The sequence below is a fragment of the Yarrowia lipolytica genome, chromosome 1C, assembly GCF_001761485.1.
Source record: "Yarrowia lipolytica chromosome 1C, complete sequence".
Taxonomy (NCBI): domain Eukaryota; kingdom Fungi; phylum Ascomycota; class Dipodascomycetes; order Dipodascales; genus Yarrowia; species Yarrowia lipolytica.
Window position 1 is genome coordinate 1,052,932 of NC_090772.1, and position 14,191 is coordinate 1,067,122.

Sequence of the window (14,191 nt, forward strand, 5' to 3'; positions counted from 1 at the left end):
GAACAGATTAACATGCCTGCTGCCCTTCCGTCATGACAAGTACAAGCACAATTACTAGCTCGTTTGGCACCATCTGAATTTGTTCGACACCACTCTGAACGTCTTGTTTTTACCCCGGATTTTTTGCCAGTTTTGTACACCAACATGAACGAGGAGGAGGACGAGGGAAACTATGGAATCGAGGTTTTGCACCAAGACGAGTTTTTGACCATGTCGCCAGACAGAATGAGAAGTATTAATACGAGGTTGGGGGCTATGAAGCAGTATAAAGTACAGTATCATTTACGACAATCTCTCTAGTGATCCCAATGCTCTGGATCAACTGAAACTCATGCCATCTACTACGAATCAAGTATAGAATTATGCACAAGAGTGAAGACTCCATAATAGCAGTGGAGCCATACAAGAGCTTGGCTATTGACCCTGACATCTACGTACTATAGAGCGGTTCAGACACCCTCTTATGTATACTCGATGGTGGTTGGAGCCATGCCTGTCTCATTGACCAAATTCTTGTATGATCAAACCAGTTTGAATCGATACGGACTCCACAAACTCAAGTATAGCCATCCGTCTGATTTTAGCATCAGGTGTTTTGATGGAGGAAAGATCGGCGTCCACAAAGCTGTCCTATTCTCTACATGGTCCTTCTTCAAGGCCATGCGGGACGCTAACATGAAAGAGTCGTCCGCCAGCCAGCTTGAATTGGATCTTCCGAAGTCAACTGTTGGGTGCATAGATGATCAAGTATCTCTACGGAGAGAAGTTGGATAAGTCTGTCATGTCTGTCATGTCTGTCAAAGACGTCTCAGAACTGCTTGTAGTGACCCAGACATACGAGTTACCTGAGCTTGTGAAGCTGGCGGAGGAGTGTCGGAAGAGCATTATTAGATATCTGAAGAGTCTCACGAGTTCGGGGAAGCAAGGTGTATCTGGCGAAATTCCGACGAGGCCAAGAACGACAAGGTCAGGAAATTCTCAGCAAACGCGATTACGGAAATGGAGCCCGGTATGGTCAATTTTGCTGGGGTGGAGGAAACGTATCATGAGGAGCTGATGCTTCTTATACAAGACGCTTCTGTTTGTATGAGACGGAAGAGATGAGGGTGGAGTGACTTTTCCCGACCTGGATGTCTCAAAAAGAGAGAGCCGAGAGATTCCTTTGATCTGAGAACATCTGGTTAGTACAGGCACTGTCTCTTCTTACAAGTATGGGAGGATTGCACATTTCGTAGCTGGACTCACAGCTGTGAAGTTTGTTTCGATGAGTATTGGTTCCTGGGAGAGTATTCCATACGACTGCTGGAGAGTGGAAGTCTGGCTGTAAGTATGGTATTGTACTGTACTGTACTGTACTGTACTTGTAAGTGGACCTTCAACGTTTGGTTTCGTCAAGTGTGGTGTTTTCACTGACCTCCCTCTCTTGTCCCATACACATTCGGTTTTTCCAGCATAACTCGACAGCATATGAAACACCCAACATGACTCACAAAACACGACTCAAGTGCGTAGCTGGCCCAGATTCGGCGATGAAACCCAACCCATAGATCAGATCATCGACCACCAGGTGATAATCATCGTTTTCACGCTCATCAGGGCTCAATTGAGTCTGGATAAGTATGGACATGTGACAGCACACTTGCGTCGGACCCACTTCTGACCAACTTGCTCCGTTAATTTCTCGGTTGGTAGTTAATTGCCTCTGCATTCTAGAGGTTTCCGCCTCTCTCCCAGAACAATGGTCCGCTGCATTCCAATGGCCCTCTCGTCTCCACATCACCTCCACCGAACCTACTGGAAGGGTGTAGAACAAGTTGTGCATGTGAGCTGCAATACGAGTTAGTTTCTGATGCCCTCAATTGTCTTGATCTGAGGCGTGCCAACGTGAATGATGGGCGTAAAATGGGCGTACAGATGGAAATCTGAGGCGTTTTAGGACTGTTCTAGTGTATACACGATCTACTAAACACTCTTAGAAACCCCCATTCTGTGCTTGACCGTCTCAACCACCGTTTGCTCAGCAGGTGGTTGTGCACGTCCGCCTCATACGCCTTTGTCTCAGACGATCGTAATCGATAGTTACCTGGTAGCAAGTGGACGCGGGAGAGCCGTGTGTTTGTGCCACCTTGCACTCAATGCCCGTTGTCTGTGCGACGAACTTTTGCAACGGTGGCAATTGAGTCATTTGCTCCGTCAAAATATCTGTTTCTGGCACTTGTTCTGGTGGCGGACTCGGAGCATGCCCCTCACATCTTCTGGAAGGTTCGATGGCAAAAAAAGCTTCGATGACGACAAGTGTGAGTGGGAGTGTGAGGTGGAAGGTCTAAGGTGTGGAGTTGTAGGCAGGAAGGCAGCAGGCGGGAGGAAATGAAGGTCGGTATAGAAGGGCCAAAACAGGCGATGGGGAACAAGTGGAGACGTAGAAACGTAACTGGAAGGCAATTGAAAAAGACGGCGGGGCCAGTTGGCCATATTTCAGCCTGCATCAACGTCCTGAACGGATGCCCCATTTCCATCCCACACCAGAACGTTCCAAAAGATTCTTTTCTTTCAACCTTAATGCAGACACTTTGAATATTTATATAACCCAGGACAACCCACCTTATTTGCCTCTTCTTTTCCAAGCAACTCTACATTACACAATCCACAATGTCAGACGCCGACAAAAAGTCCGAATCCTATGAGTTCACAGCTGAGATCTCTCAGCTGATGTCTCTCATCATCAACACCGTCTACTCCAACAAGGAGATTTTCCTGCGAGAGCTCATTTCCAACGCTTCCGATGCTCTGGACAAGATCCGATACCAGGCCCTGTCCGACCCCAAGCAGCTGGAGACCGAGCCCGAGCTCTTCATCCGACTCACCCCCAACAAGGGCCTCAAGACCTTTGAGATCCGAGATACCGGTATCGGTATGACTAAGGCTGATCTCGTCAACAACCTGGGTACAATTGCCAAGTCCGGCACCAAGTCCTTCATGGAGGCTCTCTCCGCTGGCGCCGACGTGTCCATGATTGGTCAGTTTGGTGTTGGTTTCTACTCTCTTTTCCTGGTTGCTGACCGAGTCCAGGTCATCACCAAGCACAACGACGACGAGCAGTACATCTGGGAGTCTTCCGCCGGTGGTAAGTTCACCATCACTCTCGACACCGTCAACGAGCGAATCGGCCGAGGTACCGTTCTGCGACTCTTCATGAAGGAGGACCAGCTCGAGTACCTTGAGGAGAAGCGAATCAAGGATGTTGTCAAGCGACACTCCGAGTTTGTCTCTTACCCCATCCAGCTTGTTGTCACCAAGGAGGTTGAGGTCGATGCCCCCTCTGCCGACAAGGTTGAGAAGGAGCTCGATGCCGACTCCGACGATAAGAACCCCAAGATTGAGGAGGTCAAGGACGAGGACGCCAAGGACGAGAAGCCCCAGAAGATCAAGGAGATGGTCACCGAGAACGAGGAGCTTAACAAGGTTAAGCCTCTGTGGACCCGAAACCCCGCTGAGGTCAAGCCCGAGGAGTACGCTGCCTTCTACAAGTCTATCTCTAACGACTGGGAGGACCACCTTGCTGTCAAGCACTTCTCCGTCGAGGGTCAGCTCGAGTTCCGAGCCATTCTCTTCATTCCCAAGCGAGCTCCCTTCGATCTCTTTGAGTCCAAGAAGAAGAAGTCTAACATCAAGCTTTACGTCAAGCGTGTCTTCATCACTGATGACGCTGAGGAGCTGATCCCCGAGTGGATGGGCTTCGTCAAGGGTGTTGTTGACTCCGAGGACCTGCCTCTTAACCTGTCCCGAGAGGTTCTGCAGCAGAACAAGATTCTGAAGGTCATCCGAAAGAACATTGTCAAGAAGCTGATTGAGGCCTTCAACGAGATTGCTGAGGACCGAGAGCAGTTCGACAAGTTCTACACTGCCTTCTCCAAGAACCTCAAGCTCGGTGTCCACGAGGACTCCCAGAACCGACAGGCTCTTGCCAAGCTCCTGCGATACAACTCCACCAAGTCTTCCGACGAGCTTACCTCCTTCGAGGACTACATCACCCGAATGCCCGAGCACCAGAAGAACATTTACTTCATCACCGGTGAGTCCATCAAGTCCGTTGAGAAGTCTCCCTTCCTCGACGCCCTCAAGGCCAAGAACTTTGAGGTTCTGTACATGGTTGACCCCATTGACGAGTACGCCATGGCCCAGCTCAAGGAGTTTGATAACCGAAAGCTGGTTGATATCACCAAGGACTTCGAGCTTGAGGAGACCGAGGAGGAGAAGAAGCAGCGAGAGGCTGAGGACAAGGAGTTCGAGCCCCTTGCCGCCGCCCTCAAGGAGATTCTTGGCGACCAGGTCGAGAAGGTTGTTGTGTCCCACAAGCTTGTCGACGCTCCTGCTGCCATCCGGACCGGCCAGTTTGGCTGGTCCGCTAACATGGAGCGAATCATGCGAGCCCAGGCTCTGCGAGACACCTCCATGTCTGCCTACATGGCCTCCAAGAAGACCTTTGAGATTTCTCCCAAGTCTCCTATCATCAAGGAGCTCAAGAACAAGGTTGAGGCCGATGGTGCTGAGGACCGAACTGTCAAGGACCTCACCACTCTTCTGTACGAGACTGCTCTGCTGACCTCCGGCTTCACTCTTGATGAGCCCGCCAGCTTTGCTTCTCGAATCAACCGACTCATTTCTCTCGGTCTCAACATTGACGAGGCTGAGCACGAGGCTTTTGCCGAGCCCACCCCCAGCACTGAGGACAACTCTGCCAGTGTTATGGAGGAGGTTGACTAATGTATATAGCATAATGAGATGATTAGATATGAATATGAGCAAAGCGTTATCGATATTGTAGAGGTGTAGAAGATATTGAAGTAGGTCCGTAGAAACAATCAGCGACAGCGCACTACTCGTACAGTGGGTGTGTAGGGCTGCCTTGAGTCTTGATGTGTGTTCGCAAGAGCATCAGCTACAAGTAGTACAGTTTGTCATGTTGCAAGAGCCCTGAATATGGAAAGAAGAGGTTCTTTTGTTGTTGTTTCAGTTCTGTAAAAACTGACTGCAAGAAGAAACGGCGGTTGGTGCCTCCCGGTTGGTGCCTCCCGTGTTGATGTGAGACAGTCTTTGGTGCCAGAGTCATACAACCAAAAACCAATCATTGTCCACAGTTTACAAGTTCGAGTACCTGGCCCCACTATCCCAAGACCCTCATGTCTCTCAACAAGCACCTTTTTCACAAGAACCAAGAACTGTACCGTGAAACTAATTTACCCCGCGTATCTGATTGGCATGTCTCAGATTGACCAGGGTGCAATGGGTGGGATCATCGAAGGGGGGTTGGAGCGCAAACGCGACCGGTGTGAAGATGATCATCTACTCACACATGTATGTACATACTGCACATGTACATTAACGGATCAAACAGTGACCAGCACGTCTGGCAGTCCTTGACACTATACAATCAAACACTCGGTGTAGAATCCCCTCATGGTTTAAATATCTTGTCTCAGACACGTCTACGCCTACCTCGGTTGATGCCCCACACTAGAGAACTTTGGGTGCCTTGTATTGGGGACTAGGACCCGTATTCGTCGTTTGCGCGTGACAGTGTCAGCTACAAGTACCAGAGTCAGTTCAGCTCAAGTCAAGTCATGGTCACTACAAGTTGCTGTAGGAGACTGAATCCAGGTAGCAGATCCACAGTCACATGATTCGAAAGGGTACCGACAGGTATTCGTATTCGTACGAGTATTGTACATACTGATCATTGATCTTGCCGGTATTCGTACTCGTCGTTTGCGCGTGACAGTGTCAGCCGGTATTCGTATTCGTACTCGTACGCTAACATACACGAAAAACCTTTGGTTCAGCAGCCCTACCACTCCCTGAGAGAACGGTCTGGGGAAGTAAATCAACTAACCCGGAAATTTCGCACAATTTGCACTTTTCAGAATCTCCTCTCTTCTCCGTGTCGAAATACACCGCTCTTGGATGTCATATTCTACTGTGCGGCTCACTTTTACCTTCCCCCACCGGAGCATAATGTGGGACCTTTGGGACCTGGATGCCCTTTTGGGTGGGAAGAGGCTGTTTATAGTATGAATGAGATGTCAACTGTATATACTGTTCCAGTAGAATATGACAATATAGCAAGAGCTATAGATAGACATAGCTTCGCGTTGTTTGTTCGTTCATCAAGAGGCTATTAATCGAGCGCGACCAGAAAAAACGTTCACCATGGAAACAGCGCAAGCCCAAGCTTCGGCGGGTAACTCCTTGGGCGCTCCGAACCCCCCACCTCCTGATTTATCGCGAGGTGATGGAGCCACCTCAACCGAAACCCCCAACCAAACCGACATTGAAAAAATCCAAAAAAACGACAAAAACGATGAAAACAACAAAAAAAACGACAAAAACGACAAAAACGACAAAAAAAACGACAACAATATCACCCTCAACGCCTGGAAGAGCAAGGCCGAAGTCAAGGCTCTCCTGACATCGAACCCCTCCACACTCAAATTCAACCTCAACAAGGAGCGAATTTCGGAGCCCCTTGCGGCGCCGAATGGTAGGCATACCTCCGGCCGTTTCAACGTGTCCTATGTAGCCAGCAAGGAAAACTTCTTCCGAAGAGCTCTTGACCGCTCCGCCACCCCTGATTGGAATCTTCCTATCTCCATGTTCCTCGAGCACCTCGATAACGCCGCTGAAGTCGACGAGAAGGACACCATCAGTGTCCTCGAGGGCGTCATCGAAAAGTTCGACGAGATCAAGGGTCAGGTTGGTCTGGCGGAGTTTGACCTGTCCAGGCACAACCTAGACATCGTCCCCCACCTGATCGACCAGATTAACTTAGAACAGGACCCTGAAGACTGCTACCAAGTGGGAAATGGTTGGCACTACCTGACGTCGGACGCCCTCACTGACCCCCACGAACAACGAATGGCTGTCATTCTGGAGACAGTTAGTCTCATTGTTGAGGCCAATACTCAAGATTATCGCATCATGAGGAAGGGCTCGGCTAACCCTGCTGGACGAAGAGTACTTTACTACTTCAACCTACCCTCGTACATGAAGATGGAGCGTCAGACGGAGGATGCTTTCAAGATCCACCTCAACGCTATTCTCAACCAGTTCGACGTAGACATTGATCAGGCCATTCCAGGTTCCTCCCTCTTGAGTGGCACCCTTCTGATGACCTCTGCCAACCATCAGAACATCTCGGGTCCTGTGATCGCAGTTCGTGCTCTCCTAGGCTCCACCCTGCCCCAGACCATCCCCGACTTCTTCGTCAACCTGGATCCCACCAAGGCTAGGCTTACCGGCTCAAAGTTGATCAAGATGCACTTCGCCAACGGCGATAACATCTGTGTTAAGTGCAAGAGCACTAAGCACATCCGGGAGGCCTGCCCCGAGAAAGACATGGTCACTCCCAAGATCTTCCGCACCCGCGCTCACCAGGGTACCCTCCCACAGAGAGGTAAAGCCCTTGCTTCCATCCATGCCCCATCCACCGTGGAGCCCCCGGTCCAAACTCGCAAGTTCCACCACACGCCTGCTACTCACCAGTGGGAGACCGTCGGCACTAAGTCCCCTAGACATAGACGGACTCGAGACACGTCCCCCCAACCCACCGGTCAGAAGCCCCTCCGATCTTACTACAACTTTGAAGTCTTGAGCGACAAAACCGGAGAGGACACACCCGAAGAGACCGAGCAAACTAACCAGCTGCCCTCTACGAACCAGCAGCATGGAACTCAGAATCTACCCATCAACATCCCCGCCTCCGAGGAAGACACAGTTCCCGACGACCAGGAAACGGAACAGGCTGACGTATCCATGAACGGCTTTGACACCCAGCCTGACGCACTTGCTCACCCTGAAGTAGCCCCTGATGTCACCCAGTTTCTTCCCCCCGCTACCCCGCTTAACACCGAGGCCACCAACAACGGCCTTCCCCACGACCACACCAGTCCCAACACGACCAACCAAACACAACCCCCCCCCGGAAGTATCCACGAGGGCCGACCCCGAGGAGGGCACACCACCTCCAGTTTCTCTGGCGAGCCCTCTCACACCACGCTCGGCAAGAAGCACATTGCGGTCTTCCAGACCGCCTCGAGCGAGGTTCCGGTGCAAATCCTGAACCCGGACAGGTCGGAGAACAGACTCTGCTGGCTGCCTTCTCAGGAGGTAGCAAAGTTCATTGACGGGAGGTGCCCGACATTCCTGTCTACATGCCACTTCAAAGTTTTCCACGACGGTGCGACACTCAGCTCGGTAGACGAGATTGTAGAACCCCCGAACAGTCCCCCGAACCCCCCTAGGGTGACCACTCTCCATGAGGTGGACACAATGCTCCGACCGGGGCAGAACCAGTAAGCATGTCTTTCACCTCTACTACCACCCCTTCTAAAGCCCCATGTAAGAGCACCCAGGCCAAAATGAAATCTCCGAATGTTAAAGTCATCACGGCTAACATCGGCGGTTTTAAGATGGCGGAAGCGCTTAACCGATTACCCGACACCATTGTAAACATTATTCGAACTACTCACTACCCCGATCTCGTCCTTCTTCAAGAGACGAACTGGGTGGACTCCTCCCTACAAACCGCTCAACAAATCATTTCAAACTCGCCCTACCCGGGGGGCAGACACTACACCCTCCTCGGCTCCACAGCTGGTGTTTCTAATAGAAGCGTCGGCGTGGGGCTAGTCTATTCCGACAACGTCACCATCACAAACTTTACAACAGTTTTTGAATACTTCCCAGCCCTAGACAACAGACTGTGTTTGGCCGACGTGCACATCAAAGGCACCGACAGACACCTATCGCTGATCAACGTATACGCACCAAACGAGCAGGGAGCCTCCCCCTTCACTAACCGGCAGTTCTACCAGTCACTAGACGACTATCTACGCCTCCATCCCTGCCAATACCCCCTGATAGCGGCAGGCGATTGGAACGCGGTCGCCTCCAACGACGGCAGGATTGGCGAAAAAGTGACGACTCACCTTAAGGACTTCTTAGCTAACTGGGACTTACTAGACACCTACACTCTAATCAGCAAACACAGAAAAGGCCTCTACACTCACACCAACAACAGCCGCGGAGCTGGCAGGCGCCTGGATCAGCTGCACATCTCTTCGACACTCTCACAGTGGATCAAATCCACACAACTGGTAACCAACAAGCAGGGTCACAACATCACGAAGTCCTCTCACCACGCGGTCCAATTCGTCTTTAACTTTGGCAACCTCACCCAGCGACAAGACAGAGGCCCAGGCACCTGGAGGATGCCCTGGTGGGTTTTTGATACAGAGTACATTGCTTGGCTCAAGTTCCACGTCAAATCCATTCTGAAGCGATATGGTCCTTTGAAGCCCAGCCTGAAGCTGCAATGCCTGAAAGAAAACATTAAGGTCACCATCCAACAGGAAGCCAAAAACCGCGCACTTCGAGATTCCAACCACCCAGACAACAGACGCCGCGAGGCCCTCATGGCAACAGCCTCAGACTGGCAAGCCTACCCAGCTAACGAGCCATACCCGATGCTCCATGCTCGGGTCGAACAATCCAAGCAACAGATGGAGATCCACTCCCTACGGAACCACCAAGGCCGAGTGAAGACCGACACCTCCTCTCTCTGCGACATCTCAGCTCGATACTTTGACAACATCTTCGACAGAGCTGCCGATATCAACGACACCGACGACAGCGCCTTTTTAGACCTCTTCCCCGAAGAAACCCGGAGGGTGAATACAGCTAACCCAAGCCTGGACTCGTCTTTTACCAAGGAGGAGATCTTCGATACCATCAAGGCGTCTACGCACAACAGCGCGCCAGGGCCAGACGGCATCCCGTACAGGTTCTACCGCGACTGCTGGGATGAGCTGGGGGACTTGATGACGGACGTCTACAACGAAGCTGGAGCCGACTCGCCCATCAGCACCGAACGCAACACCGCTATCATCAAACTACTGTACAAGTCGGGAGATCAGGCCGACATCTCCAACTACAGGCCTATTTCTTTGATCAACACAGAGGTGAAGATCTACACACAGCTCATTAACAAAGCCATCCAGAACATTCTTCCGGACAGCATTCACGGCGCCCAAAACGGTTTCGTACCGGGTCGACACATCACTAACAATCTCGACACCATGGATCATTTTTGCAACGCCTACTCCCAGCTGAACATGGGTTGGGTCGTAGGATCACTGGACTTCCGGAAAGCCTACGACACTATCAGCCAGAGTTGGGTGATAAAGACGCTTCGAAATGTGGGTGTCTCGGAACTGATGATCAACCGTATCCTAGCTGTACAACAGAACGCAGTAACGAGAATCAACATCAGAGGTGTCCTATCTCGCCCAGTCCGCATCAAGATCGGAGTGAGACAAGGATGCCCTCTCTCTCCAACCCTCTTCATCATCGCAGTAGACGCACTTGTGCGTCGTCTGGACCGAGAGATGTTTGGACTGGCCCCAGGCCTGCCACTATCCCACCACCACACCACTGGGCACAGGCCGCCACAACCCCCTACTCACCCGGAGGCAGTGGCAGCTGGACACATGAAGGTGTCGGCTTTCGCGGACGACATAGCGGTGTTCCTCAACAACATCCAGGACGTGGCCACGGTTGGTAGAGTGCTCTGCCTCTTCCAACGGGTCTCAGGCCTCACACTAAACCCGTCAAAGACGGTGCTTCAGAAGATCGGCCCCCCCGATTGTTTTGTTCCACTAACCTTTATTGACGCAGAATGGCAGCGAACAATTGACGCCACCTGGCCAACCGACAACAACACACGACAGGCCCCGACGCTCCGGACATCTGACAACATTTTCCGGTACCTCGGAGTACACTTCGGAAATCGCGAAAGGTTGGACACGCACTACGCTCAGATCAAGGAGGACCTCAAGGAGTCGCTGCGACGCCTTTCACTATGGGGTCTCCCCTATTACAGCAAGGCGTGGATGATCAACATCTACTTCTTCTCGAAACTGAATTTCCTTGGACCCTACGTCAGCCAGATCGACAACACCTTCATCCGAGAGCTGAACGAACTAGCGTGCGACAAGATCAACAAATTATCACCCGACAAAACACGCAAAACCTTCAGCAATGGTTTCATCCAAACTCCGGTAGGCAGAGGAGGACTGAACCTGCGGGACATGGGACGTTTCATGGTGTGCCTGAAGGCCGCTCGGGCTTACAGGTTCTTCCATGGCTCATCGCCGGCCCTTTGGGACTGCACCTTCCAGTTCTACAGCAGAACTCACAGTCTCACACAGGAAAAGCCACACCAGCGCGTCGACTGCCGCTTTCCGACAGGCCAAGCTTGGGGCTACGCAGCCTCCCCCACCATGCGAGACGCAATCAGAGCTTCTTTCGAGCTCAACAAGCCCCTCACCGCGGAACATGCCAACCCTCGAGAAGATCACGAGCCCTCTACAACAGACACAGTTAATCACAGAATCTGGGAACGAAACCAGGTGAACGTGAGAGCAGCAGAATCTTTCCGGGAAGCACACGTCGACATCGCAGCCGCGAGACGATACCATCCGGTCAGAATGGTGTCCACAGCGGAAATCGACCACCTCCGGTGGAGCATGGGACCACTTACTCTAGAGAACTTCATGTTTCACAAGACCTCGTCTCCCGACTTGCCAAACTTCCCACACACACTTGCACGACCGAAGAAGTGGACTCAACGAAGCGACTACGGGGGCATCTCTGACGACATGGTCTGGCAGGAGGTAATGCATGACCTTCGAAAACACTACATCGCCGACGCCAACAAAGCACAAGTTCTTCACCTCATGCGGATATCTCGACTTCCGCTCGTGAAATGGAGATACCCTGACGACCACGTTTTCACCAAGAAGAATCCAGGATGCGGGCTCTGTGATAAGGCCATCATTCAGGATCTGCACGAGCATATCTTCTGCAAGTGCGAAGTTCTTCTTTCCATGTTGACCAGGATGAAGATTCCGTCAGTGGACTCTCTAAAGGACTGGATCTTTACCGAGTCGAAATGTGGAGTACTCCCCTCTTTCCCAGGGCATGTGAACAGTGACGCCCCCCGGAAACATCAACAAGTCAAGACACGCAAATATCTGCGGGAATTGGCTTATGGGATCTGGAAGATGGAGAGATCCCTCCGGTACTCAGGGGACGACGCCACCCTGGGACATGTCCAACAGGGTTTGCTTCAATTCCTGAAGGAAGCCCAGATGTGTTTCTACGATGGACAACCGCCAGCACTTCACGATGAGCGAGAGTAGACACAGTAGCAAGCGTAAAAGGCGGCCGAGGCCACCGAGAGAACAGCGTAGCAGGGCGCGTAGTCACCACAGGGGACGCAGAACCAAACCAATGACGAAGAAGAACCACAAGGAGAAGTTTTCAAAGGCAATGCAAATGAAGAGGGCAATGGAAGGATTGAGATTAGAGAACTGGAGACTGGAGTGGCGTTTTCCCGATGAACGAACAAACACGCGAAGCTATGTGGACCAACATACAACACGGACTGAACCAGGTTTTTTTATGATTTTTTTACTGGAAATAGGTACGTGCCAAGTTGGACCATGACACTAAACGTGTTTAATTAGTAATATTCGTGTAAGCGTACATTCATTTCAAAGGTTATTCTTTCACGGCAAAGTTATAATTAAATGAATGTATATGCAGAAAAAAAAAAAAGATACAAGCATGAGTTCCCGGTAATCGCACCACTGGGGCATATACATTTCTAAATGCCGCAACTGCACACTGCACATGAGCATTCAATATCATGAGCTCTGGTACAAGTTCCGGTATCATACTTGGAGCCATAACTCGTCACCGTGTTGATCTCCATTGTACGACCCTGTGATCACTCTGTTTACACCCAACCATAGTGCAAATACCGTTCAAACAGCAACCTACAAAGTCTTCGTCTCACATCTGACCGTGTCTCCAACCTCATCTCCTTTGCGCCCTAGACACGCCCAATTAGGCGCAATTGCTACATGTGCGTAGCCCCTTACATAAAGCTGCTCTGTCTGATTTTTTTTCTCTTCTTTCTCCGACGCCATGGCTGCTTGAATTAGAGTGGTTGGAGACGTTGCACTTTTGATAAGGCGTGATGACGTACGAGTTACTGGTACAAGACCCGATGGAGGCAGTGTAAAAAGGGCTATGTGAAGACACGAAGAAAGGCTGAGATCGCTCGACCGATCGCCCGTCACGTGATCGGACGTATCAGCTTACCTGTGCCCCGTGTCCGACTCACGTTGGGTGGCTATACTTGTAGTTTGGTCTGGTCTATCTCTTGGTAATTTCGAATGGTGCCGCTGCCCCCCAACAAACAAGCTCATATTTTAGCCATGGAAATATGCACTTTGCGCCGTTGGGGTATTCCAGAAAAAGCTTTTTATGCGGGTGTTTCATAATGGGGTGGATAGACCAGCCAGCAACGGGCGGGCGAAAAGTACGAGGTGAACGTTCGAAAAAGTGGAAATTTCGCCATTTTGACAGGCGCATTACGTGGAGCCCGTCGAGCTGATTGAAACGACATCTTCAGCTGCCCTTTACGCTAGCTGCTTCCCGCTTTTGAGGAGGGCTTTCTGCCACCCTTGGTCTTGTCTATTACCGCACATCAAATGAGGTAGGTGCAAGAAAATGGGGTCGTAGAAGGACACGTGGACGTGTTGTGGGGGGAGGGGGGGAGCAAAGAATATACACAATAGGAGATTTGTCAGCAGAGTTTTAGATCCGTCTTTACCCAAGTCTCCATCACACACACACACACACCTGCTGGTTGCTTTTTCGAGCCTGTTTTTTCCGGCCCTACTTTTTTCAACCCCGTCTGCTGATGCATGCATCCTCGGTTCGGATTTTGGGAGGTAAAGATGGCCTACTACAGGTGGAAGGGGAAGGCAGGAGCTAAAGAAATATACTAGATAGGACTATTCTGACAGCAGACACGTTACTCTCTTTCCCTCTTATCGGCGGCTTATTCCAGTCGCTTGTCGCTTGCTCATAGCTAAACAAGTCATGTTGACTGTTGACTGTATCAAGTTTCTTTTTCGAGCCGGATCACGGTACGACTGTGGGCGTCTATTTATATCCGAATCCGAATATCTAGGCTTTAGCGGGTGGAGTGGCAATCAGTAGGGAGTTTATTAGTCATCAGCTACGACTGGAGCTACTGTTACGCCTCACACTCGGCTTTTAT

The 14,191-nt window shown here is 51.0% G+C and overlaps 4 protein-coding genes across 4 annotated transcripts; all 4 read left to right on the top strand.

Annotated features, from left to right (window-relative positions):
• Positions 1-474: 474 nt before the first annotated feature.
• YALI1_C10534g (uncharacterized protein) lies at positions 475-774 on the top strand (the record flags this gene model as incomplete). The annotated part of the gene is made up of 1 exon (XM_068282243.1): positions 475-774. The coding sequence occupies one exon, from the start codon at positions 475-477 to the stop codon at positions 772-774; it is 300 nt and encodes a 99-aa protein (XP_068138344.1).
• Positions 775-2,649: 1,875 nt separating this feature from the next.
• Positions 2,650-4,764, top strand: YALI1_C10555g (uncharacterized protein; the record flags this gene model as incomplete). The annotated part of the gene is made up of 1 exon (XM_501578.3): positions 2,650-4,764. One exon carries the CDS (start codon positions 2,650-2,652, stop codon positions 4,762-4,764), a length of 2,115 nt encoding a protein of 704 aa, XP_501578.2.
• Positions 4,765-6,207: 1,443 nt separating this feature from the next.
• YALI1_C10591t (uncharacterized protein) lies at positions 6,208-8,352 on the top strand (the record flags this gene model as incomplete). The annotated part of the gene is made up of 1 exon (XM_068282244.1): positions 6,208-8,352. The coding sequence occupies one exon, from the start codon at positions 6,208-6,210 to the stop codon at positions 8,350-8,352; it is 2,145 nt and encodes a 714-aa protein (XP_068138345.1).
• A 2-nt stretch (positions 8,353-8,354) lies between these two features.
• On the top strand, positions 8,355-12,257 carry YALI1_C10612t (uncharacterized protein; the record flags this gene model as incomplete). Its single annotated transcript, XM_068282245.1, has 1 exon — positions 8,355-12,257. One exon carries the CDS (start codon positions 8,355-8,357, stop codon positions 12,255-12,257), a length of 3,903 nt encoding a protein of 1,300 aa, XP_068138346.1.
• Positions 12,258-14,191: the final 1,934 nt, after the last annotated feature.